This window comes from Gavialis gangeticus, unplaced genomic scaffold, assembly GCF_001723915.1.
Source record: "Gavialis gangeticus isolate Ggan-Ray unplaced genomic scaffold, GavGan_comp1, whole genome shotgun sequence".
NCBI lineage: Eukaryota > Metazoa > Chordata > Crocodylia > Gavialidae > Gavialis > Gavialis gangeticus.
The window spans coordinates 7815184-7842155 of NW_017728994.1; the positions used below are offsets into that span (position 1 = coordinate 7815184).

At 40.7% G+C, this 26972-nt stretch overlaps 1 protein-coding gene and 1 long non-coding RNA gene across 6 annotated transcripts in view; one reads left to right on the forward strand and one right to left on the reverse strand.

The window, feature by feature from the left end:
- CDHR1 (cadherin related family member 1) overlaps positions 1–22752 on the reverse strand; it is a 118681-nt gene extending 95929 nt beyond the window's left edge. For all 4 annotated transcript variants that reach the window (XM_019502291.1, XM_019502289.1, XM_019502288.1 and 1 more), the window contains exons 1-6: positions 22669–22752; positions 21844–21939; positions 7180–7325; positions 5816–5866; positions 3131–3220; positions 2367–2453 (exon numbers count right to left, since the gene is read on the reverse strand). In XM_019502291.1, the coding sequence (XP_019357836.1) occupies positions 2367–2453; positions 3131–3220; positions 5816–5866; positions 7180–7325; positions 21844–21939; positions 22669–22729 (531 nt within the window). In that variant the 5' untranslated portion in view covers positions 22730–22752. The remainder of the gene's footprint in view (positions 1–2366; positions 2454–3130; positions 3221–5815; positions 5867–7179; positions 7326–21843; positions 21940–22668) is intronic.
- A 250-nt stretch (positions 22753–23002) lies between these two features.
- LOC109287321 overlaps positions 23003–26972 on the forward strand; it is a 20565-nt gene continuing 16595 nt past the window's right edge. The window contains exons 1-3 of one of the 2 annotated variants that reach the window (XR_002094829.1): positions 23003–23091; positions 23857–23931; positions 26237–26739. This is a non-coding gene — a long non-coding RNA (uncharacterized LOC109287321). Of the gene's footprint in view, positions 23092–23856; positions 23932–26236; positions 26740–26972 lie in introns of those variants that run through there. The other variant, XR_002094828.1, reaches the window with a different exon arrangement.

A 26972-nucleotide genomic window follows, 5' to 3' on the forward strand; every position in this document is an offset into this window, starting at 1 on the left:
AGGATCCCCCAGGAGAGGCTGCAGCCAGCAGGAGAGGCCCCCCAGCTCCAGGAAGGATCTGAGTAGCGACCTGAGGGGTTCCCAGCTCTGCTTCCAGCTCCTCCAATCAGAGGCCAGGCAGCGCGATGTGAGGCCGGGGCTCTGGGATGGTCAAGACCCCTAGCAGGCTAAAGCAATGCCACCAGTAGTGGCTGTGTGGCAGTGTTCCTACCTGCCATGTGGGAGACCTGGGTTTAAGTCCCAGCAGAGGTGACTTGGGGTGAGTGAAATAACAAGAAGCAAATCTTCTTGCAGTGGAAAGGGGCCACTGTGTTTTCCCCCTTTCTCCCCTTCCAGGTACCAAGGCCCTATGTTTCTTTGTCATTTGACATTTTGCATCTTGTGCCTTTTTATATTTCACCAACCCATATTGTTTGTTCTGCTGTTTGTGTTTTATATTTTGTTAACCCTGTTTTGTCAATGATTGTAAGTGTCTAACCTTTGTTGAATTCTGCCCCCTTGGGGCATTGTACTGTCCACTATACCCTCTGATTTTTGCCTCTTATGTTCCCAGTATTAAAAGGTAGATGGTTAAGTCCCCATTGGTGGTCTGGCTCTGCTCTATAGGGGAGGAGAGTCCCTACACCCCCCATAGTGCTTGTGCACCTGCTTTGATCCCTTCAATTGGAGAGGGGGTACCTCTTGGAGTACCGCCTGGGTTACAGAGGCCTAGCTAGAGAAAAACGGGTCAGAGCCGGGTTGGCAAAAGACCCCAACATACAAAATACAATAGGCAGTCTCCCACTCTCAAGAACAACAACAATAATTTCCAACAAGACGTGGCAGGTGTGTAGAGGACGGGACATAAGAGTTCCAAAGCAGAGTCCAAGGGCACCCCACATAAGGTGCAGCTTAACAGGGAAGATGGCATTGGGGAGGGCAACTTGTTACAGTCCTGTATGTATTCACAGAGCCAGCTGTGGCAGAGCAAACTGAACTGCCCATGCACTGTTCAAACAAGGAGCCACTGCCCTGAATTGGAGGGTAGGGCTTACATCCACAAGTGTGATTTCATTTCCATGGACTAGGATAGTTTAGTGGTGCCCAATCTCAGGCACTGTGGGACAGATAATTGGTGAAGGGCCAGCCCATGGGCCAGATCCAGAGTGCAGAGTTGTGTCATCCGGCCTGCAGGTGACAAATTGTTACCAAATATGGTTTTGTGATGTGACCCACCCTATTCACTAACCTTGCATGAACCAGTAGCAGGGCATCTGCTCACAAAGTGCTTCATTTCTGTGTTACTCACAGCAATCACAGTGTTGCTGGTGTTTTATAAAATAGCATGGTGGAGGCATGCATAGTTTTAAACAAGCTTAGGCAGTGATGCTATTAGTTCACTAAGACTTGTGGATAGAGAGGTTGCCCTTGTTTGTACTTTTATTCATATTGCCAAAGTGAGGGTAGGCTCCAGATTAAAAAGAAAAAAGAGTGAGATTATGTTGTGGGAAAAAAGTAACCATGAGGATGTCAACAATATGGCAGGAAACAGATGATCTGGCAGAAACTTAAAACACTGCATAAGTTATCAGCAGTGAAATCATTAGGGGGAGAGCAGCAAAAGTCAAAGGATGTGTTTGAATGAATATGTGGAGATGACCAAAATATTTAGTCATGTGTATTAGTCTTTTTTTTTTAAAGACAGACCCTACTTCACCATCAGCTTATAATGCTAAACCCAAACACAAGAATTTTCTCAGGGGCTCATCTCTATTTGTAGTTGACTTCTGTCTGGACTCCTGTTTTCTCAGTACCCAATAATTCATACCGCTTCAATTATCCAGGTACAATTAAAGTGGGCGAGCTTATAGCTGCGTGAATATATTTATACTGGTGTAGCTTATTATTTTAGGAAGGGACTAATTTATCTGGGGAAAAGGCATCTTTACGCTAATGTAACAACATTCACACTGGAGTTGGAACTGATATATCTCTTGTAATAAAAGAGCACATCCCTAACCAATAAACTATACTAGTATAAGAACTGCTTGCAGTCTAGGTTGCACAGATAGCTAAAACTGAGGACTGTGCACAGCATAGCTAAGCACTGCTAAGTTAGGCTGAGAAGGCTCAGAGAAAGCAGGAGTAGGGCTGAAGGTGCCTGAATTTTGAACTGAAGTTGAACTCTGACAGTTCACTGCGTTTTCCTAGGTGCTGCCAATTATTTTAGAATCTGTTTCTCATGCACTGTCTGGATCAACTCCTGGTACTTATGGTGATATATATGTCTATCAGGTTAAGCCTCATGGACTCATCTTATTCTTCTGGTTCCTACATACCTTAGCAAATAAGAGACATTATTTTAAAAATGCAAGCAAGACACTTACCTGTAAAAAGTAGTTGATGCTTCCTCCAGAACCTGTATCTCTGTCCACTGCTTCAGTCTTGAGGATGCTACTCCCTGAGGGAGTGTCCTGTAAATCAAAAGAGATAGCAGATTCAGAGGTGTCTGCAGAGCAATGCAAGGTAAAAGATAAGATGGCTAAAAGATTAGGAATTAATAAGTGAGAAAACAAGAAATGAGAAGCAGAGAGAGGAATTTAAAATCTGGAGAAATAAAAGCTGGAGGAATTGATAAAGGACAAGTCAGTGAAAAGGAGAAGTGAAACTTATGTGTGGATAAGCAAGTGTATCAACTGAGAAGGTAGTGAGGGAGACAATAAGAAGGGGAGATAAAGAAAAAGATTTTAAATAAGGGGGATAGGGACAAAAAAGGGAAAGAGATACTTTCATAGGGTTCAAGGAGATAATGAAATCTGAAATTATAGGAATGACTTTCCTAGAATGCTGCTCTTCCTCCATTTGACGTCAGTGGTAACACTCTCATTGATATTAGTGCAGGAGCAGGCCTTCTATGGAAAATACTGTGCAAATATCACAGCTTCATCTCTCATACTATTGTGGAGGACAGTAGTATAAGACTTCTCAGGAAGCGTGCATGACACAAGCACCCAATACCTAACTAAAATTCCATAATAAAAAGTAAAAGTTCATCAATGATGATATATCATCACTAAAAACATACTAGATCTACTTCTATTTATCCTGTTGAAGCATTGAAACATACAGTATGCAAAGGAAGTCAACCAACCTCTGGGACATGGACTATGTAGGGTGTGTTGACGAACTCTGGGCTCTCATCGTTGGCATCTGTTATAAGGATTCTGACTTTTTCATCAACCTGGAGTGGAATATGATGAAAACGTAATCAAACTGAATTGTAGCAATTTCATTTGTCTGCTCTTTCATTTGTCTACTCTGTCTCTCAGTAATTCTCAAGCAGGGTGATGTGAGATCCTTTAAGTGCAGTAAGGGTTGGCATGCAATATTAGCACTACTAGGTATGCAAAAACCTACCCAAGACTCACAAGATAAACCCAGAGATTTCAAATAGGTATTCATATGTCAAAAAACATCCTGACCTATCATGCTCTTTCTGAGTTCCTTGAAACAGAAAAATTATTCCATTCTTTCTTCTGTAGTAAAGAAACAAGTGAAAGCTAAGAGTTTGCATTTTCAGAGGGGCACCTTAAGTCTAAAACATTGAGAACCGCTTGACGAATAATTTCAATAGCAATGGAAAAACTTGTTTGTCATGGAATGTTCTTCTGCTACCAAATTCAGAAGTGGAAACCTGCCCCCCCCAGCAGCATAACAAGTCTTCTTAAATAATTATTTTAAGAATGGAAGGTAAAGTATTCTCTGACATAAGTATTTTGATGTATGCAATGTCTTACAAAAGTCTCAGCACACTATATAAATTACAGCTGATAGGCCTGATTTTTAAAGTTAGTTTCATACTTATTAAACTTGCCACGAACCTAAACATCCTACTATGTGCATACAAATAGGTGACCTGAGCAGGTGCATGTTCAAATGTGTCTCTTGTTGACCATGCTGGCGCACAAATGACTCATCAGCAGGTGTTGGTGTAAGGAAATAGGTATACAAACAAACGTTACCTGTAAGTAGCCAGATTGTAAACTTACAGGGCATCAGTTATTCTGGTAACCATCCCATATACAAACTCTGACCCCTTGGTAAAGTCAAGTTATTTAACTGCACTTTCATTAAGGGATAATCTACTTTGCATTTCTACATAGTAAAAGTGTGCACATAGGCAGTTATCACAGAGTAGCCGACAGGCTGTAAATTCTTATCCTACCCTACCTTGCAGTAATTTATTTATGTTTCCAAACCCTTTATGTAAGTAGGGCATGAGCACAGAGATGCATATGATTTGGAAAATATCTTTCTACATATACATCTAGAAATCACTGTGGCATCCAACAAAATGTAGTCCCTTTTTTATTTATAAATATATGGTAGACAATAACAACTGCCAACAAAACTGCACATTTATTTGTGAAGTAAAGAGACATATTTGAATTATATAGTTGCCCTAATTATGGGAATTTCTATGGTACTCATCATCTTAGTAGTCGAGTACCACTCAAATGTTCACAAATTATTTATTTGAGGCAGGAAATGTTCCAGATAATCATTGTTCCAGTTTTATTGATGGGGAAATGAAAATGTAGAAGTTAAATGACTCTTTCAGGGTCTCACGGATACTTTTGTGACAGATTGGGTGCATCTACACATGAAATTAGTGCATAGTTCTCACCAGAGTTTATTGCTCCCAGACACAGTGTTTACATGTGTACCCAGGGCTACAGTACATTGAGCTGGGGCAGGAGAACCCTAGCTGGCAGGAGGCCAAGGGTAGGGGGTAAGGGGGGTCAGCCTGCCAGCCCAGAGCTGTTCTGCCTCAGCTTAACGTGCTCCAGAGTGGCTGGCTAGGGCACAAGAATGCTACAGTGAAGGGCTGGCTAGTCCTGGTCACCATCTTCACATGTGTTGTGATGCACTAAATAACTCTGCCATAGGATAGTATTTGTATCAGACAGTTAACGGAAGAGTTGATTAATTTACTGTGGTCTAATAGTGCCACTGTGTAGAAAGTGATGCTTTACTGCAGAGTTAGTTAGTCAACTCCTCAGTAAGGTGCGTGTGTAGATGCTCCCACTGAGAAATAAAAACAATATTTTCTGACTGTCAATCAAGGTCACAGCCAGAAGCCTGTTGGGCATGCCAGTTTCTCTAACAAACTGTACATAAGGGAGCAAAGTCACTAGCATCCTATCTGTCCACCTCTGATTCCACACTTCAAATTACCAGATATTTATTTATAGCTGAGTCAACTGAGGGCAGCCTTTAGGATTCTGGAGATAAGACTCAAGTTAATGCCTCTGGATCACCTTAACTTCTTTGCCCCCCTCCCTCTCTGGCTGTCAGTGCTGTGCCTTAAGACTGAAAAACTTGTTTCTTTAAAACAAGCAAAAACAGCAGAGAAGTTTGTGGGACCCCTAACGAAAGATACCAAAGATAAGATGAAACAGCACATTACTCAGTAAAGACTCCTAATACCATTCTGAGGCATAGGTTCACTAGGAAATTAGGGAGAGGAATACCTGATCCTGAATCTCCAATTCTAACTTGTGTAATGCCTTATATTTTGTTACAGAGCCTCCAAGAATCTGGCAGGCCTAACTCTTCTTAAGGGTATGAGACCCAAGGAGATCACAGCCCAAGATGGATTCCTGTTTGAAAATGCTATGTGTTTGCAGCCTAATTTGAATCAGACTGCCCCCGTGGACAACAGAATCCATAATTATCTAGAAATGACTGTTCAACGAACAAGATTTAGGCGTGAGCTACTATGATTTCCTTGACACTGTCAGTAAAACAAACATTGGCAATTTTGAATACTTACTATATTTATGCCATCTGAAATACTGACTATTACTTCGATTTCATCTTCTTTCTGCAAATAAAGGAATCCATGTAAAACAGATCCAGTATTTAGCTAGATTCAAAGGGCACTGAGTGTTTAAATAAATCACAAAAGTATCCAGACCTATTATACTAACAAAAAAGAAAGCCAGTTAAATCATAGCTTTTGGTGTCAATTCAAGGTAGTCCCAACCATAAGGCATACTTGGACAATCATCTTTCAGGATCCTATGCTGTAATTTGTGATATACTCTTATGTTTCAGATTTTAAAATGATCTTTTGATATTAGGATGAGCTCTGTTCTTGGGGGACAGATTACTTTACATGTGCCTACTGCCGGACTCCTTACATCTATAGCATCTTATGCTGACCACTGTTAGAGGTAGAATAGTGGGCTGGATAGACAAAAGTATTCCTATGAAGATCTAGGTGAATTAAATCCTTATATTTTTCAAGAATACAATGACTTAAAGAGTTATTTTGTGAAAGTTTTACTGTCTTTGAAAATGTTTTTTTAAAGTTGAAGTCCATCCAAGCCTAACAGTCATTCAGCTAATGTGGTTCATTTGGCTAGGATCAAACCCACCTTTGACTCCACAACCTAAATAACCAAGGCATCAATTTCTAACTAGATCTACTTGGGCTGACCTTTGGCATGAGTCCAGAGTAGAGTTTAACTCACACTTCTGGACCTAGTGAGACACCTTCACCCTTTGGTACCATATCTAAAGGAATTCGTAAATCTTGAATAGTCTCATCTGAAAAAGCAACTCATGGGTTTAGAGAAGAGGATCCTGGAGTAATTTGATTACCTGAAATACCTTATTAGTGGGGCTATCTTGGACTGACATTATTTAAATGGAAACATCTCTCTTAGTGCCTTTTATGTCTATAATTTTGAATAATTTCTTATATAAATATTTAGAAAAGTTCAATGTAGCAATATAGCCCTTAATATAGCATTCTAAATCTAAAAAAATACTTGTGTGGATATAAAAAAATGTGCACAGCGAAGCTTCATAACAAAAATCAGATTTTATCCACAAGGTTTAGGAAAACTTAACTACATTAGGAACTACACAGGAAACTGACGGAAATAAACAGTGACTTTCAGCAAGAGCCTAACAGCCTGGTGCCTCCACATTTTGCATTAGAGGCAGTTTTATGCATAAACTGGGATAATGGGTGATAAGTTATATAATACACTATATAACTAATGTCAGGAGTATTCTATTGCATCATAAGTTGAATGATTTTGGGACCAAATGAGTTGACGCTATTGTGTAAAGAAATTGAATTGCTTGCTGGGCCCTATAGGGTGGTACCATTTCACTGTACATTACCTCTCTATCAAGTTCTTCAATCAATGTGACATTCCCAAAGTTCACATCAATGGCAAAGTATCGTCTTAACCCTGCTTCAAATTTAATTCCATAGGTTACAGGATCTCCTTCTGGGTCAGTTCCATTCAGAGTATACACATGTGTACCTGAAGAGGTGAAGTGAGTTATTTCAGAAGACTGTTCTGTGGTAACTTCAAGCAGCATGTATTTTCATACTATTTCTTATAAATGAGTTCCTTGGTAATGTATTTGTGTATTCATAAATAACAAGTAGTTTTATAGTTTTGATGATAATTTTCTGCCTGTTGGTTAAATCCAGCTCACCAAAGACCATTGTCCCCCTCCAGAACTCTCATCTGCAGAATACCTTTAAAATCAGCCATTTATTTTTGTATATGTACCTGGATGAGGAGCAGCAGGCCTTGTCTGAACCCAGGCAAGACCAAGGTGATGATAACAGAAAAAAGGGAGACATGAAATAAACTGTCTCCTCTATTAATTTTAGGGTATCTACTTTAAAAATTTCAGTTAATTTGGAGTATGAGGGCCCTTTGGGTCCTCAATTTTACTGGAGGCCCCCAAAAATAGAGAAACATTAAATACCCACTGCCTCCTATGACCAACCAGAAGATGCTCCTCCTCTCCTCATACTCAAAGGGTAGCTATCTTTCACTGGAAAAATGAAATGTAACAAAACCAAGGAGGCTCATGAAAACAGAAGAGAACATTTGTACAGGAGGTCAATGTAGGCTATGGAGTTCAAGAAATAAGAGAAAGATTACAGACTTTCATTCTTTCAGAATGAAATAAATGCAAAACACTCTACCACATAGTTTCCACTTACTAAATTCTTCACGGACAACCACTCATTCACATACAAATTAATGAACCCTGTAAACTAATCAATTTACTCCTTTTACAAGCTAGGAAAAGATAAATTGTAACATCTATTTTTAAATATGAGAGAAGTCAATGCCAACTTCAGTGAACTGACTCTTTTTATAAAAAGTGGCATTTCCTGCAGGACTGTAACACCTACATTTTCAAAACATTGTGAGGCATATTTATTATACAGCTTCCTTGCAAGGCTCTTAGTCTATTTTTCACTAATAGAACATCCTTTATCCAAGGTAAAGTATTTTACAAAATTAATTAACGGGGTCTGATAGTGTTGTTGTGCTCATTTTTCATAATTATTTGCATTTTCCAATAAGTAAAGTGAGGCATAAATGAGTTAATTGTTCAAAATCATAGAGCAAATTATTGTCAGAGTCAGGGACAGGACTCAGGAGTCCTGATTTATCTTCTACTGCTTTACCTACTGGGCAAGTCGCTCCTTCCATTGAAAGTCTTTCACAGCTCTAAAATTATGGTTTAATCTTTTTTCCTAGTTCAGATTATAAAACCATTCTTATATAAAACAATATTTAACTCGGTGGCAAAAGTCCTGGGATGCAGAAGTTGTGTGGAGGAGGTTAGGGATAAATCTTTTCCCTGCCTTTGTCAGTGAGCCTGGGAAGTAACCAACAGCAAAAAGAGGAGAGGTGTGTTTGTGGTTTGAGGGAGAAATTAATATGGCAGAGTTGGATTTTGGATTTAGGCATTCACATGAGGTGTGTACCATTGTCAAATATAAGCACCATATTTTGCCATGTTCCATGTTAAAAATACTCCAAACACTGAATTTTGTATGATTTTAACTATAACTCAGGTCAGCTTCACTTGGATTTAATCTCATTTCAAAGCAAAACTAGACAGTGCTGTTGCAGGTTACAATCTCCTTAACTACTACCGATAACATAATATTACTCTGTTGCTGTAATTGTGGTGCTGTCAGCAGTATCTGTGCACCAGATGGGTTCCCTTTTATGTTCTCAGGTTTGTAATAAAACCTTCTCAAAGCTCACTTGCTTACCCTGTGGATGCAGCAATGAACCTCTCTCAATAACAGCACCATGGACTATTGGCACAACCAGCAACATGGCATTGGAGGATCATAGTTAGCCCAATTTGATTATTTCTGTATACATATATACAGAGAGAGAGCGAGAGACTATTCTGATTAGTTTTCTGAAGACATAGTCACATTGCACTGCATCAGTGCATAGCATTTGCACAATAATCTCTGCTACTGGCCTTGTGCTAGAAACATGGAGTGTCTTTTAAATAAAGATTATATTCTGCAAAAACTAACAGACACCTCTGTGAACCAACTCAACAAATCCCCAGTGAATAGTGAAAGCTTTCAGAACAGGCTCACAAAACTGCCACGTCACTTCATTTTCCCCTTGGGATTAATCAAAAGAGAAAAAACTAAAAGCAATGTTGTTATTAAAAAAGTGAGTAGGAAAAGCCATTGGGCTGTTACACAGGATGTTTTCTTTCTCCCACTTCTTGCCCCTAAGTAAATAATTACAAAAAGGCAGGCAGAAAATCTTACATGTAGATATTTTTTTAAAATAGAGTGACACAGGTAAGTAAGTAGATATCTACATCCTGTCTTAGCTTTTTAAAGAAGAGAGCTAATTTTCAAGTATTGAACATCTAGCAGCTCCTGCTGATTTCAAATATTCTCATTTTTAAAAGCTTGGTCTTTGCTGTTTAACAAGTGTAAGGCTAAATTCTTATCACATTTATATAGGTGTATATCTGAAGTAACTCCACTGACTTCATTGTGAACATAGTGTTTTTCTCACCCTCTTTTTCTTTTTACAATATTTCACTTCTTAATTACAGTCTCACTTTCTGTGCCTCTTCCCTTATCACTGTCTCTGTCCTGTCTGTTTCCTTTCCAAATGCTGAACTGTTTCTTTGCCTTCCAACTGATCTCCTCTGCCTATCTGAGATGTCCTGCTATGGGTTTCTTGCACATTTGTCTATGTCAGCTGTTGAAGCTGTTTGCTTAAAAAAAACCTAAATTTTGTGTTTCAAGTGCTGTGAACACTAGTGATAAAAATAGCTCTTGACATTTGCAGTCTATTACACCTTTCACCCGCAGAAAGAGAATCACTTTAATTAAACTCGATGATACCATCATATGGCAAGCTCCTAATACCTCCATTATAAGAGACATGAAGTCACAAAGGCAAGGGACATGTCTACGGTCTCATAGCCATGTTGGTGACAACCAGTGGATCTTATCTCCTTTTGTTTGGTTCGGGCACCATCTTTTGGTAGTGTGTTTGTTCGCCACTTAGGACAGTGAGGTCCATGGCTAGGGTTCCTGGACAATACCACACTACTACTAAAAAATACAGCATTACTCTCTAGAAACATTCTATAACGAGTGCAGCACACAGATTTTCAAAGAATATTTTATTCAAACACATATGAAAGTATTTTAATCTGGACTTATGCAAACCTAGCCCACTAAAACATAAGCAGATGGGGGACAGAATAATAGGAAAGTAGGATCTGCAGAGAGGAACATCCCTTTCCAGGTAAGTCAAATATAAGCTCTACCATCTGTCCTGTCATTATAAGTCTACACACTGCTACTGTTGAAATCTCTTGAGGACATTAAGATCTGCACATGCTAGGGAATTTTTCTAATAACTCAAAATGATATAAAATATTGATGCTCATGTAAAGTGTGTGATTGTTGAAGTTTTCAGAGAGAAAATGAAGCCCCTCATCGATCTTCATTTCCTTTCTGGGTATTACACACCCCTGGTTTTGCAAATGCAGGGTATTTAATGTGCCATTTTCACTGGATTGTTTGATTGTAATTTCTCTACTGGTTTAGTCTCAGTTCCTAATATTAGTTGACTTATATTTTAATGCACAAATTCTCCATATAATTAACACTCCAGGAAGACTTTTCAGCACAGTGTTAATTCCAATTAAAAAATCTACTCTTGGCACATAGATTCTACTTACTGAAAAGTAAGTACATTAAAAATCCAACTAACATCTTATGTGTGGGTTCGAGCAAACAGCCTCTTCCTGTCAGACACATAAGCAAATAAAGCATTATTCACCTAGGCACAGGGAAAATGCTGGTAGAGATCCCAGTCCTGAAGCTCTAACTTACTTTTATTAAAAACCTTTATTAAAGGCCAACTTCATCCCATAAATCCATGTTAGTCAACAGGGGGATGAATTTGGGCCAATGAGTCTACTTTCATTACAATACATTATCAGGTCTAGAATTCTGAAAACAAATGTCCCCTCTGTCTTATTTTGCCTATTCTGTGAGTTGACTTCTGGGTCTTGGCTGTGACATGGTTTCTTGGTTATCCATCTTCATAAGATGTCTATGTCCCTGACAACAAGCAAATACTTTCCAGCCTTGTGGGAATTTGCTGTTCCTGTCTCAGTCAAATTCCGACTGTATTACAGGAAGGGAAGGAAAATGAACTAGTTTCTTACTATCTTGTTCAAACACAGTCTATTTGATTCTCATTAACTGGTTCATAATGCATGAGTACATTCAGCCTGGCATTCAGTTCTCAAAACTTCTTTGTAACATGGACTGTATCTTACAGGGTTCTCACTTAACAATCTGCCTGCATATTTACTACCACTTAACCTTATCTATCTGACATTCATGATCAGGCAGCTCACCTCTTCTCTCCTGTTTTCATTGCCAGAACTGCTTAAAAAATGTGGAAACAACCATCTTGACTAACAAACCAGACATGTAACTGTGGTCCCCGTACTCTCCTGAGCTAAAAACATAAACTGCTACAGAATGAATGAAAATTTTCTGACTGGAGATTATCCTCTCAGTACAGAGGCTTTGAGACAAACATTTCTCATTAGGTGCTATATCACTTCCTCTCCTACTGGTGATAGCATAACATCTCTGTTGAATCTACAACAATTGATTTAATAATTTTAGGAGGATATTTAATGTATTTACAGATGTCTTCAATACCACAAAATGGCTGGAACCAAGGATGAGAGCAAGCACCATATGACCAGTCAGCTGTTTATGGATCACCAGCAAGTACCCTTTTGATCCAGTATCCTTTAAACGGCAGAACATGCTTCATTATGGTATTGTACTAGCACTTCTACATCAGTGCAGAAGATACTGCTGTTTCAAGACCTTGCTTTGATTGCATATAATTTTCTCTGGAAAGGGTTTCTTTTAGGGCTGAAAACCTCTGTCTCAGTTGAGAGGTGAATGTTTTTGAAAAGTCTGTCTTCAACTAGTTCAACCATTTTGGAGTAATTAGAATGCGAGCTGATGACATTATGCAGGATTTAAAAACACTGGACAATTTAAGAATGATTTGGACTAGAAATTCATGTGTCAGTACCTAGCTTGCAGCAAGATTTGCTAAATGTAAAGTGAAAAATGATTAACCTTTTCACTCCTGCAAGTCTCTTTTTGGAGAAAATGAGTGACTGGGAATAAGTTATAGATGTTGGGTTCCTGGGGGGATTCTTATGGTTCAAATACTTTGGAGACGGATGAACTACAGAAATACCTGGAGAGAGAGGGCAGACTAGTTGGCAGGAAGTAGTAGCTTATGGAAGAGTTTCTGAGCTGGTATGGAAAGAATAGGAGATAGTAGCAGAAATTTGGAGCAGCACAGCAATTGGTAGCTGGACTGCAACAAGGACAGTAGGAGCTGGAGAGCATTTGACAGGAAAGAGTAATGATGAAGAGACAGGTGGTGAGAAAACCAGACTAGTAGGAAAGAAGCAGTGAAAAAGAGTCAAGATAGTAGGAGCTCAGAAGCAGCAAAAGAAGCTGAAAAGATCCAGCAAGCAGCTGGGATTGCAGTTGTTCTGGGCTGCAGAGAATAGCTACAACTGCATGGAAGACAGGGATAGGGGAGGAATAGGAAAGAAGAGCAGTGAAGGATGAGAAGAGGATCTTCTGAGCTTCCTGGGTGGCAGGACTCTGTGCAAACAAAGAATTTTTGTATTGTGAGAGTGCTGGGAGCCCTCAGTCATATAGGTGTTGCCAATGTGGAGTTATACCTGGGCACTTCTGTGTCCTGGCCTGCAGCTGCACACGGGGCAGCATCAGTAACACAGCAGCTGCTACTTCTTCATGCCTCCCCATAACTTGGTGCCTGGGGCTGGTGCCCTGGTTGCCCCCTCTAGCTCTGCTATGGTTTCATTGAGCCATTCTAATTGTACAGGTCTTAAGAAATAAGACATTAAGATGCCAACCTGCTTGTGCAAGGTACAGTACTTTTCTGACTAATTTAACAGCATGTCTGAACTGGACATGCATCCATGTATACAACTGCACTGTTTAACACTTAGGCTTTCTCTCTACTTGCCCAGCAAACTTTTTCTTCCTTGGCATCGGCAGATGCTTGGAAATTCTGGTCGCTCTTCCATTGCCCTTCATTGCCTCCACTTCTCAGTCTGGAATCCTTTGTGAGGCTATAAACCCACAAATCTTTTATAGAATTTGGAAGCTGTGAGTTTATACACTGAAATAGTCATTTATTGACATTTAATTACAATGGTAATATTAAGTAATGCCTGAATAGATGAGTCAAAATTCCAAATATACAGATTTTAGATTATGGTTTGTACAGGGTGGTTTGGATAGTGATGATCCTGCCTCAGGCAGGGGGTTGGACTAGATGACCTCTGGTCTATGATTCTATGTGCTCAACAAAGCAAATTAAGGGGACTGTGGCAACAATATTGTGCACTCTATTTCTTCCTATAGTCCCATTCTAGTGGGATTATACAGCTAGTTTAAACAACTAACCCTTTTTCCCCTTCAGTGCTCTGCATTCTTCCAGTTGTGTCAAACTTTAGACAGTTACCTGCCTGTGCAATCCCAGTCCAACTGAGAAGGTAAACAAAATACATCATTTCTATAATCTTACTCTGGTAAAAGAATGTAAATTTTATAAAGTTTTTAAAGCCAGGTGCATGGCCTGGTGGTTCCACTCAGACCCTGGAAGCAACACCACCAGCATTCTGCACTGAAACCTATCTTTTAGGGAAGAAGAAAGAAGCACTTATGGCTATTTGCTCCCACTAAAGAGACTTGACAGACATGGGAAAAAAACCCAAAACAAAACAGTGCTTTACCAGAAGAGGCAGTAAATTGTGGCTGCATGCATGCACGGATATTTGTCACCCAAATTATCGGTCACATCAGTCTGATTTCTGATAAAGTTAATTTTTTTTATATTGATGCCGATCCAATAGCGGACCAATGAGTCGGTGCACCTCTACTGACAGCAGTTTTCATATTCTTTCTAGCCCAGTCAGGAAAGAAAGTCCTGAAATTACAGTGCAGTGAGGTTTGGAAAGCGCTCAAATTAGAGAACCCCCATATCTTGGCTTCTGAACAGCAATCCAAAGTCTCTTGCTTTCTTGAGAGCTGCCTCAATAATTTTGAAAAGGGATCTGAGCCTAAGTAAACTAAGCATCTCCTCCATGCCTCACCTCAAAAAAGCCCTTCTAGCTAGGACTCTGCAGAAACATCCTTGGAGTCGAGCCAAAAAAACCCTCTCTCTCAGGTGTGTAACTGCAATGAGCTTCTGTGGGCCATAGTTCAGTTATCATTTATTCTGACTCAAATCCAAACTTCAATGAATTCCAACTTCACATTAACTCAATCGAGGTAATTTTTTGCAGCCATTCACTCTTAAGGCAGGAGATCAGGAATCAAAAAATGAGGCTATTTTAAAGATATGTAGCAGACTTTGGCCACAGAAGTAAACCCCTTCTACAAGTTATCTTAATGTTTGCTGCTTGGATTTTAAAATACATTCACCGGAGATTTACCAGTACATAGAACATGTTAAATGGATGAAAGAGGCCATATTTAATTGTAGCAAAAGCCCCAGTTTTTCTTTTTTAATACATATTTATATATATATGACAGATATGCATTCCCTTCTGTTCCCCAGTTGTTTCTGGCTTTTCTTTCTTTCCCTCTCTATTCCCTATAGACAAGCATAAGTGAGGTCAGACTTAGGATAAGCTTTAACATTTTTATTTTGGTAGCACGTTTTTGGTTTTGGATATCGACTATTTTATATTGTATTATTATTAGGTTTGTATTGATTCTTACTGTTGTATATTGTATTATTATCATTTTTGTATTGATTTTTATTGCTTCATATGGATATATAACATATGTATCTGTGTTTGTAAGTGAACCAAAGTAATGTCAAGTCTCCATCTTGTGTCCTCTGCCCAGGCGTCCCTTCTGTTGCAACTGTATGAGTCATGTACCCCTCCCATGTAAATTGGTTCCCGGATGAATGAGAGTGTCTGGGAAGGATTGAAATACAATGGTAGCAGGCCTCTACTGAATGGCCTGTAACGACTGGGCCATCACCTCACATTGATTCACCCAGGAACCATGGACCTCACCTAGGAACAGAGACAAGAACCCAGCATTTGAAAGACAAAAGACCCTGCTGAACCAGCAACTCTCCCATTGTACCCCACCATTACAGACACCCGAAACTGCACAACCCTGAATGGAGCACACATGCTCAGTATGCCAGGGGCTGACCCTTGCCTGGGCATGCCTCCTGTCACTACAGTCACACAAGATCTGCCCCTATAACAAGGGGCAGTGAAGAGAGACCCAGTGGGATGCCCTCTCCATCTGGACCAGCACCATGCCACACCACCTATCCACCCAGAGGCCCTGCTGGCGGCCCCCCTCTGAACAACACCTACTGGACAAGGCCCCTTTTCCAGCCTGGATAGGTAGCTATCACCCCCCACCCCCTCTTCAACCAAGGACTTGGACTCTGCTTCTCTTCCCTACCTGGACTCCAGCCCTTCCACTGAGTCTCTTTCTCCTGCTGCCATTGTGAGTGCTTACGTATGTATATGTGTGTGTGAACAAATAACTTCATGGGGCTGTGTAGTGTGTTGTCTGTTTAATAAAACTGTTATTTGGACCCATAAGTTGGGTTTTGCTTTACTATGGTTTGGCCCTGCTCCAATCTCTGCTCCTTGCCCCTCTAACTTCTGTCTCCTTTCTCCCTCTCCTGCTTCTGGCTCACTGCCACCACCAACACCTGTCCTGAGCTCCTCTCTGCCTCCAAGCCCCCTGTTTCTTTGCCACCATCTTATCCCCACTGCCTTTTCCTTTTCCCCTGAGCAACCAGGTGTCTGCCTCAGTTTCTTTCCTGGCTGTCTCCTCCTTGCCACCACTTATCTGCCCCTCCGCCTGCCATATCTCAGCTGTCTGCCTCAGTTTTGAGCCCCAGTCTACTTTAAGTAAACCTAAGCCTCAGTTCCTCACCCAGCTTCTCTGTAGTCCACCGGTTCTAATCCTGGTTCTAGCAACTTTCACTCCCTACACTTTAACTCTGTCACCTGAACCTTCCCCCAAGTATCCGAGGTACCCCAAGCACACACATACACACTGTACCATCCAAGTTAGGAACTTACCTGTGTGTATGTGTAGGTGGGTTGTATGTGTGTGAACTGGTAAGTGTCTGTGTGTGTGTGTGTGTATATATATATATGGCATTGTGTACATGATATATGAATTAGTGATCTGTGTCTAACATCTGGGGTATATAGTGTATGTGCTTGAATTGGTGATAGGTATGCATGTGCCTAGGCTTTGGATGAGTATGTGCCTAAGCTGGTAGTATGTGTGTGTATATGTGCAATTGTGTCACACCGTCCTGTCTAACAGCGCAATATTGAGATCCTGAGAGTTGGCCTAACCCCACAGGGCAATATAATGTACTCAGGGTTTAATTATTGTTTTAAGTAATTTATAATATAATTGATTGATACAGATATGACTGCTCTGGTATTAGTTCTTTAGTCACTTTCCCTCTATTTAAAGTTGGGAGCTTTATTGGGAGCAGTAGTCATCCCAAGCTTGCCTGTTATTTCCTAGCTATTTGTAGCCCTTCCCTGCAGTTTAAGTTAATGCATCAGGGCAAATTTCTCTGTGACTGAAATTATAAGTTAGAGACCTACTTGCTTTGGTAGGCAATGACCTTTGTCTGTTTTTTCAATTTGCTCTGATTTTAGCAGTTAATAGCCAAGTGCCCCAATGTCAGTCCTGAATGGAGAGAAAGCAAGCTATGATTTATTTCCATGACAGTCGATGCACTTCACAGCTTTACTGATGGCATCTGGGGGTTGCTTTGGTCAGCTTAATTTTTGCTGGCCTTTGATTGCAAACTCTAACAGGCTGAACACAAATTTAACATTTCACTCTTCTCAGTGGGTATATCTACATGTGCACTTTACGGTGGAGTTGACTAATTAGCTCCACAACAAAGTGTTACCAACTACATGTGTGCTGGTATTAGGGCACAGTAAGTTAATTAACTCTGCCATTATGGACAATTCTATCATACAGCAAAGCCATTTATTGTGCTGCAATGCGTGTGTGGACAGTGATTGGGACAGAAGTACTTTAAGCCAAGGTAGAGTATCCTTGGGCTGGCAGCAGGCCCAGGAGTCAGCCACAGAGCTCCCAGGGCTGCTCCACCTTAGCTCAAAGTGCTGCTGTCCTGTGCATACATGTAGATGTTGCACCTGGAAGCAGTATACTCTGGAGCAAATGGCTCCAGAGTTTATCACATCGCATTGATTGCATGTGTAAGTGCACCCACTGAGTGGTGAAGCTCTACTTTATTGCTATAACCATGCTAATCCCCCTGGAATATACTTATGTCTGGCAAATATTGCATTTCAAAGGCTTATTGTTACATCAGTGGCAAAACAAGTCAGGCTGGCACCCAGAGCCAACTCTGTGGGATAGTGGGGGGATGGGGGACCTACAGGTCTGATAGTTGGGAGTGGGGAGGTGCTGGGCAGGAGAGCAGCAGCCTTACCCATGCTGGGAATTTCTAAACAGTCCTGGCTGAGCTGCTTCCCCCACACATGCTCTGTGCACCTGGCTGTCACTCTTATAGTAACAGTGGCCAGGAACTGTTTTGGAGTTCCCAGCATGGCAATGCTGTTGGGGCATGAACTACCTGCAGAGTGCCTTTACAACCAAGTTATAGGACATTCTATAAGTACTCTAAGGGAGAGATACTCTTCTTGCTCCAATATCTCTTTATATATCTTTGCACAGAACAGCCAATAATCAGAATACTTAAGCAGTCCCTCAAGGAGGGACCAGAACCCAGGTTTCACTCACCCATCAAGTGAGTGTCCCAATCACTAGGCTAGAGAGTCATTTTACTGCTTCCTTGTTCTCTTTCTGGCCCAGTACATCATCAATTTTTTTCTGTTCAGTGGAACAGTCTCAAGGGGAGGGGTGAAGAGTATTCCCACAACAGAGCAGCCTATAGCTTTGTGTTGCAAGGTGCTCTCCTCACCAATTATATTTTGAACGAAAAGGCTGAGCTCTGATTTTGAAATATAGGTTATAGACACCTGCTTTCATAGTTTCATAGTTTCTAGGGTCGGAAGGGACCTGAGCAGATCATCTAGTCCGACCCACTGCCATGGCAGGAAGAACACTGGGGTCAAATGACCCCAGTAAGGTGGTCATCCAACCTCCTCTTAAAAACCCCCAGGGTAGGAGCCTGCACCACCTCACTTGGAAGCTGGTTCCAGACCCTAGCCGCCCTGACCGTGAAGTAGCGCCTCCTGATGTCCAACTTAAACCTTCCCTCCGCCAGCTTGTGACCATTGTTCCTGGTCACTCCTTGCGGCGCTCGGGGGAACAGGGACTCCCCCAGCGCCTGCTGATCCCCCCTAACCAGTTTATAACAGGCCACAAGATCCCCCCTCAGCCTTCTCTTTTGAAGGCTGAACAGGTTCAGGTCCCGCAACCTTTCCTCATAGGACCTACCCTGCTGCCCCTTGATCATACGAGTGGCCCTCCTCTGGACCCTCTCGATGCTGTCCACATCCCTCTTAAAGTGTGGCGCCCAGAACTGGACGCAGTACTCCAGCTGTGGCCTGACCAGTGCCGCATAGAGGGGGACGATCACCTCCTTGGACTTGCTCAAGATGCATTTCAGAAGACAGTTATGTACTGTGTTGCCAGTTGAAGGAAGGTACCTCCCTGCAGCTCAAAATTAGGCACGTAATCCTAGAGAGGGGGAACATTTAAGAGAGATCTCTGGGCTCAGCTATTCCTATTACCATATTTGCTTGAATCCAAGATGAGGGGGCCTCATATGACATGGGGAAAAAAAGTCCTTCGCCTTGGAATCAAGTGTGAAGCTGCAAGGGGCAGCCAGCTTCTGTGGCTCTGGCTGTGGCCCTGACCCTGACTCTGCCATCTCTCTGCCCCCAGTCTTTCCCTTTTGCCCCTGAGATTTAATGTTGCTCTTCACTGGCAGGTTGTGTCCCAACTCCACCTTGAGGCAGGGAGCATGGCCCCAGCCCAGACTAGTAGCTTGGGTGAGGGGAGACAGGGGGAAGGGGGCTGGGGGCCCAAAGCTGCAGAGGGACAGGTGGGGGAGGTAGGGAAGTCTGCAGCGGAGCAAGCACAAAGGGAGTTAGGAAAAGTGATGGCAAGTGGGGGGAGCATTGGGCAGGGGCCATAGCTTCAAGTACCCCTTCCTACCACCTGCTCTCACTGCTTCCTACCACCTACCCCCTACCACCTTCCCCCCTGCCTGTCCCCCCGCTCCCCCATCTCCTGCTATTGCTTTCCCTGCTGCAGCAGTGGGGAGTACACATTTAAGATTACCCACTAATAATTAGTTCTATACATGGAAAATCATAACAAATGTATACATTTTCCATAAACAGAATGTAATTATTGGGGGGGTCATCTTAAATTTAGGATTGTCTTGGATTCAGGTAAATATGGTATCTAGGCAGTTCCACATTCCATGTGTTAGGTGTTGGGAGTCTTACTCTGAGGTGTCTAGCTTTTCCTGTGCCTCCTAGAAAGTTCTTTCTTCCCTATAGGGAGTCTAGGGTAACATAATAATTCACCCTGGGAGTTGCACATCTAAAAGGCCGAAGTTCTTAATTTCATAGATTTCATAGACATTAGGTCTGGAAGGGACCTCAGAAGAACATTGAGTCCGGCCCCCTGCCCGAGGGAAAGGAAGTGAGCAGGGGTCATAGGATCCCAGCGAGATAAATATCCAAATTTCTCTTGAAGGCATTCAAAGTAGGTGCTTGAACCACCTCCAGTGGCAGGCTATTCCAGACCTTGGGGGCTCGGACAGTAAAGAAGTTCTTCCTTATGTCCAGCCTGAAATGGTCTTGGAGGAGTTTATGACCATTCGACCTTGTCATCCCTTGGGGTGCTCTGGTGAACAAACGTTCCCCCAGATACTGGTGAACACCCCTTATAAACTTATAGGCAGCCATCAGATCACGCCTGAGCCTGCGCTTTTCTAGGCTGAAGAGTCCCACATCTCTCAGCCTCTCACCATAAGCTCTGTTTTCCTGATCTCTGATCATGCACGTGGTTCTTCTCTGGACTCTCTCAAGCTTCTCCACATACTTTTTGAATTGTGGAGCCCAAAACTGGACACAGTACTCCAGCTGCAGCCTCACCAAGGCTGAGTACAAGGGGAGAATGACGTCCCGGGATTTGCTTGAGAAGCATCTATGGATGCAAGCCAGCGTTTTGCTCATTTTACTAGCAGCAGCATCACATTGATGGCTCATGTTCATCTTGCAGTCAGTCATGACCCCCAAGTCCCTTTCATCCATAGTGCTAGCCAGCGTAGCATTGCTGAGCCTATAAGCATGTTGCCGGTTTTTTTTCCCAAGGTGGAGAACCTTGTAATTTAGCCTCTAGAAACTATAGTCAAATAGGAGTAAACACAAAATAGAGACCAAATACAGTATTTTGGCTCCAGAAGGAAAGGAGTTCATTGCCACTGGATTTCTACTATAAAATTATTACATTTGGGCTAGTTGGTAATTATTTTTCCCTGTGAAAATAAATTATGAAAGCCTACAAGTTTTTACTCTTGTAATGCTGACATTTTTCTTTACATTTTTTTAGTTCTTATCCAACAGGAAGATTTTTTTTTGTCACCTGAAAACTTAAAAAGTCTGTTTTTGAATTTTCACTAAACCCCTAACTACTTTTTTTAATGAAAATTGATTTCTGTGATATCTCTCCTTAATGGAACTTTTTTTTTTTATAAAGATCACTATGACAGAAAGTTTTCAAATTTAAACATAAAGAGTGTGAAAGCTACTTGAAGAAAATCCTTCTGTCATCTCTCATTTACATTTCAACGTACACTTTGCCTTATGCACTTCTTGACGAAGAGACAGGGTAAAGTTAATTATTAGCAATATGCTTACTTTACAGAAGCAACTGCTTAGGTTGACAAGAAATCCTTTCAATGCCACAAATTATTTTATCTGTCAGAAACACTCATGCTTGTGCTGCTCTGGGTGGATCAGGCGATCAACAGTGTGTGACCAACAAACTCATTATTTCAGTACAGTTCATATTTGTATACAGTACTTTGCTTCTTTCTTGGACCTGATGAAGCATGCTTGAAGCCTGGAAGCTTGTCTCTTTTCTCTCCAAACAACTTAAGATGGTCCAGTAAAAGATATTACCTCACCTCACAAAACTTTGCATTCAAACATGTCATTTTAAATGAAGTGAGGGAGAAAGAAAATAAACATTTAAATGCATCAAATGGCAAACCAATAGAAGATTTTGGTGACATGTTAACAGTAGCTACAACAGAATAACTGTAGTGCTTCTCCTTATTTTTTAACAACTGAAGCAACAAATGGCATCAGTTTTAGCATTTATTTAAACATAGGTACTGTAATACTGACCAACAGATGTGTCCTCTGAAAGGCTGAGAAGTGCCATGTTCCCATTTGTGCTGCTTGGTCCATTATCAAAGAAATAGGGGGCATAATTTGCATGAACTGAAATTAAAACAAAACAGAACCTGAAGAAAAATACGTAATAATAAACTGCAGTAACCTGGTTTTTTTCTACTCTGCCTCTCAGCATAAAAAAAATACAATTCCTTGAGGGAATAATATGAGTGAATAGCATAACCAATTATGCTAATGAACTTTTTCCCTTTCAAAATAAAGATATATTACCTGTACAAATAAATTATACCTGTATAGTATACACCAGCTTATGAAGAACGTGAATTAAAAAAAAGAAACACAGGACCCTTCTGAAGAATCTCAAACCTTCAAAAACTGATTCTTGCAAAATTAACCTTCACTGCCACTCACCATAACTGTAAACAGCTCCTTTATGTTGTGTGTTTGACATTTTACTATTGGGTAAGCAACCGATCCAATAGTCTAAACATATTGTTTTAAATTATGTCTACTACATGAGCAATAAGCCATAATTAAACAGTTACTTACTTGCTGCCAGATAACAGCAAAGTTAAAAAAAAACAACAAAAGCAACAAATTAGTTGTCATGCCACTCACTGACAGTTATAGAATCAAAATAGCCAATTTGAAACAAAATGCAAATATACAAACATACAAACATAATATTTACACATTGAACAGTATTTCAGGAAATAATTTGAGATCCACGTTACCACATCAGTAAGGATTATTACAAGATTTAAGGTTATTCCATATCCTATATATTTAATTGACAAAGTGATTTGTTGTACTCACCCAGGCAAACATGCATTGAACAGAGAACTAACAATGGAGTGAAATGCCTTACATGCTTCATCCCACCGAAGAAAGGGCCAGTTTCTTCTCTGATTGAAGGTTTGTTTTGGTTTGGTTTGGGGTTTTTTTTTCTGTCTAAAGGGACTGAAAGTGTCCTTCAGACTGGTGCGGTGATGAAATGTGTGAGGCAGGAACAGATGTTAAGATGTTAAGCGGATGACACGTCTTAATTTCTGAGGAATTTAAAGAAGCTCCTTCCTACCACCTAATTAGACCAATTACTTTGCAGGGAACTGTGGGACTCATTTCTGAGACAAGGCATGGAGGAAGCAGCATCACTCTCAAAGGGTCTGTTGTTTGTATTGTACTTATATTGCCTAATGAACCCCTCTTGACTTCCTGAACATACAAGCCAGAAGGAAGGTAAAATTCAGTTTTTTAAATGCATCTTTTATTTTCTAATTTACTCTTCTGTTTTCTAAGAAGTTATATGGTTTTTATTTATTTTACATTTAAACTAACAAGTAAGAATTTAAATATATAAAATGGTAAGCAGTAATACCTTAATATTGACACTTTGAAAGGAGTCTGTCACAGCTGTTAAAGCAGAAAATATCATGTACAGAAGCCATCAGTTGTTCTTCTGTCCATGAAATAGCCTAAAGACATTAATTAAAAAGTACTTGGATTTCTATTAGGTTTTTGATGCATCCTTTAGAGCAAGTTAATTTTTGACCAACACACTGCATTTTTCACCAGTATCCCAAAGAAAGTACCAATGAAATAGGTTTTGTATGCAATGTTGTCTGTTTTATTCAATTAAAACATGAATTTTTAGAGGGCACTTTATTTACAATAATTTAAAAAACCTAATTCAGTAAATGGAGGTAGAAGAAAGCCACACTGCAAAGTACTTCTACATAGAACTTAAGAGGAACCTGGCAAATAGTAATGCTTAGATACCTCCTGGGACATGTGTGAACTGTGATGTACCCTTGAAATTGTTTAATGGAGAAATTATTTCCTTTTTAGGAATGCACTCATGTATTTTGCAATGATTTTTTTAATGAATGGAAGATATGGTACTGAGAACACTTATAACTTAGTAAGAAACCACATTTTGTCAAGATATTTTAATACATCATTTTGCTTTTCAGGTGTGTTGTAAGTTTTATTTTCTTCTGACAGATATGAACTGAATGGGACTGGGAAGAAAGGGCATTTGGAGAGAGAGCCACATCACCACACCTGTTATCCCCAAAGGTATTAAGTAACATTCTTGTTAGTTCTCAGTAAAGGCAGAAAATGCCAACCAATCACAGAATTAATGAACCTTTAATTGTCTAAAGGTGGTTTTCTCTAGATCATGCCCATTGGTCTTAACCCATAGCACAGCATTTAAGCACATGCATAATTTTAGAAGGACAACCAGGAAGCATTTTTCTGGGTTGCTCCATTGGTGGTGCTATGGAGAATTTGTTCAGTTCATAGAATCTTACCATGGAACAGCTTCAGGTTCAGAAAGATACTAGTCACATCAACACAGGAACTGAACCAATGGAAGACTTTTGACTTCTTCCTTAATCACTTCCCTCCTTAATCATGGAGCTGTCTCTAAATAGAGCAGCCACAGAAGACTAGGAAGAGTGGGAGGAGGAAGATGTTCTGTAGAGGTGGCCTCTTTTCTTCCTTAGGAGCTCTATATTTTTGTCCCTTCTGACAACAATTCATTTTGCCCCTAAAGTAGGGCTGTGCAAAGCTTCGGTCCCTGATTCGATTCAGCCCGATTTGGTAGCTGAATCTCCGAATCAGAATCGAATCAGGAGACACTTTAATCTTTCTGAATCGAATTGGAACCCTCCAAATTGATTCAGAGAGATTTGGGAAGATTCATGAGCTGCACCTGGTACCTCGAGGTATGTAGAAAAAACATTTAAAGCTGTGTCCGTGGCTGAATCCCAATTCTCTGAATTGGCTTCGAATCTTCAGATTTGGATTTGGCCGAATTGAATAGGGGACAGTGATCCAAATCAGCTAATTGAATCACTGTCCCTGATTCGGGCCAAATCCTAATCCAAATCGAATTGAATACAGCCCGTTTCACACACCCCTACCCTAAATCTTTTTCAACAATACAAAGTGCATTGAGAAATAGACCTTGATAAACATATATAATTCTCAATGCATATACATATAATTCTCTCTTTCGCTCTAGGGGGGTGTGTGTGTGTGTGTGCGCACGCGCTCACATATCCACCCCTTCTTTAACACCCAAAGACACCAAGAAGCCAGAATCTGGGAGACGGCTTCAGAAAAGAGATACTGGTGGTAAAGATGCATTGTCCTGGAGCATTCCCAAATTCTCCTGTAAAAGGGTTTCCTGGCCTGCAGGAACAATTTCCAGTGAAGAATATTGCACATCTCTATAAAATTTGTAATGGATTGTATGCCTCTAACATGATAAATAGGATATGAAAAATATAGTAGTTCATTATTTCCATCATCTCTGGGTAACTCTAGAGTGCTCTGAAAGTTGTATTAATAATATTAATTATTTTTCTTACCCACAAAGACAGCAACACTAAAATAATGCTGAGTAATAACAACATACAAAATCACCTACATGCTGTCCAGGAAAAAATAAGTGACCTGTCTATCACCTGGAGAGATGAATGTCAGGCTGGCAGCAACAACACTGGTTTCTTGAGAAAAGTGAGGCTTGATGTATAGCTCAAAAGGAAGTGTAACAGTGCTGGCTGGGGTAGTTAGTACCAATATACAAACTAAAATACATGCAGTCCTCAGATTTACAACACAATTGGTTCCTGAAAACCGTGTCTTAAGTCAAATCATTGTCACTCAGAAACAAATTTCTCATAAGAAACAATGTTATAAATGGGGGATTGGTTCCTGAACCAAGGTCTGATACCCTATTTTCACCAAAAATACCCCAGAATTTTGTACTCAATCACTTATAGATGAGTAATATAGCCACATTAATGTATTTTTATTGTAAATAGTAATCATACTGATTTGGAAGAACTTCTTTGAGGTGACTTTGCTGCACTTTTTGAAGGGCTCTCGGCTGGAGTCTTCTCAGCAGTCTTGGCTGCAGGTTTTTCTGGAGTCTTGTCTGCTTTCTTAAAGAAAGTGTCCAAGGAAGTTTGGACAGATGTTCTCCAGGGAGATGAGCAATGCAGCGAACTTGTTTGCTGGCATGGCATCCTATTGGATCAAGCATTGCAGAGTCAAAACTGATGTCATAAAGTTGAAACAGGGTCCCAGTTTATAAATGTTGTAAGTGTGAAATGTTGTAACTCGAAATGTTGTAAGTTGAGGACTGCCTGTATGCTGCCTTTGGTGAAGTTGAAGAGAATTGTGTTGTGAGTAAGAAATATAAAGAAATGTATCTTTGCAAAAGCTTGATCTTGATTTGTTCATTTTTGCTGTCTTGTTTTTTCAGATTCTTTCCATATCTCACCTCCTTTCTCCTAGCAGGTCACATTCTAAAAGTCTTGAGGGAATGGTTTAACTCCAATGAAAGAAAACAAAAAACTTTTTCTTACAGGGTAACTTACCAGCAAAGGAGGTAGGAAGCTTCCTCTTTAGTCTCTTAGACTATGAACAGACATCACATTTGTTCCTGGACAAGCTGTACATATGTTTGTCATAGAACAGAAATATCTCAGGATTGGTGTGTACGTGCATCACCCTTCTAATGAGGGTTTAGTGAGCTTGAATACATTGCTTCTTTTATTCCATTGATTCAATGATGCAATCGAGGTATAACTATTCAGACACACTTTGTGATGTCCTGGGATAAACTGATAGAACTTTTTATCCCATGAACCTTTTTAGGATTTATCCGAGGTTAATGGTAATGCATGTTTGAACAACTGTACTTTTGTCCTGGGATAAAATGGCTTAATCTGGGCCAATGTAACATCTGTTTTGGATTTTCAAAGCATCTGGGTAAAAGATTCTTACTGGAAGCATCTACGCATACATTTGATCTGGAATCAGTTTACTTGCAAGTAAACTACCTGTGAGTAAATTCTTCTGGGCAGGCATCTACATGCTAATGGCAGCAAACTGCTTCTGCTTCCTGGGGCTGTGCAATGGGCCCCTGCTGCCATCAGGGGGAGCTCTAGCCCCTTCCTAGGTGTTAGCCTAGGGTATGGCAGGGAGCACTGGGCTAGGAGACAGCTGTCTTCTGGCTGGGCCCAGGACATTACACTGTTCCCCCTGGGGCTGCCAATTAGGGGCAGGAGACTTGGAAAGAGCTGCAGAGAAGGGGCTGGGAC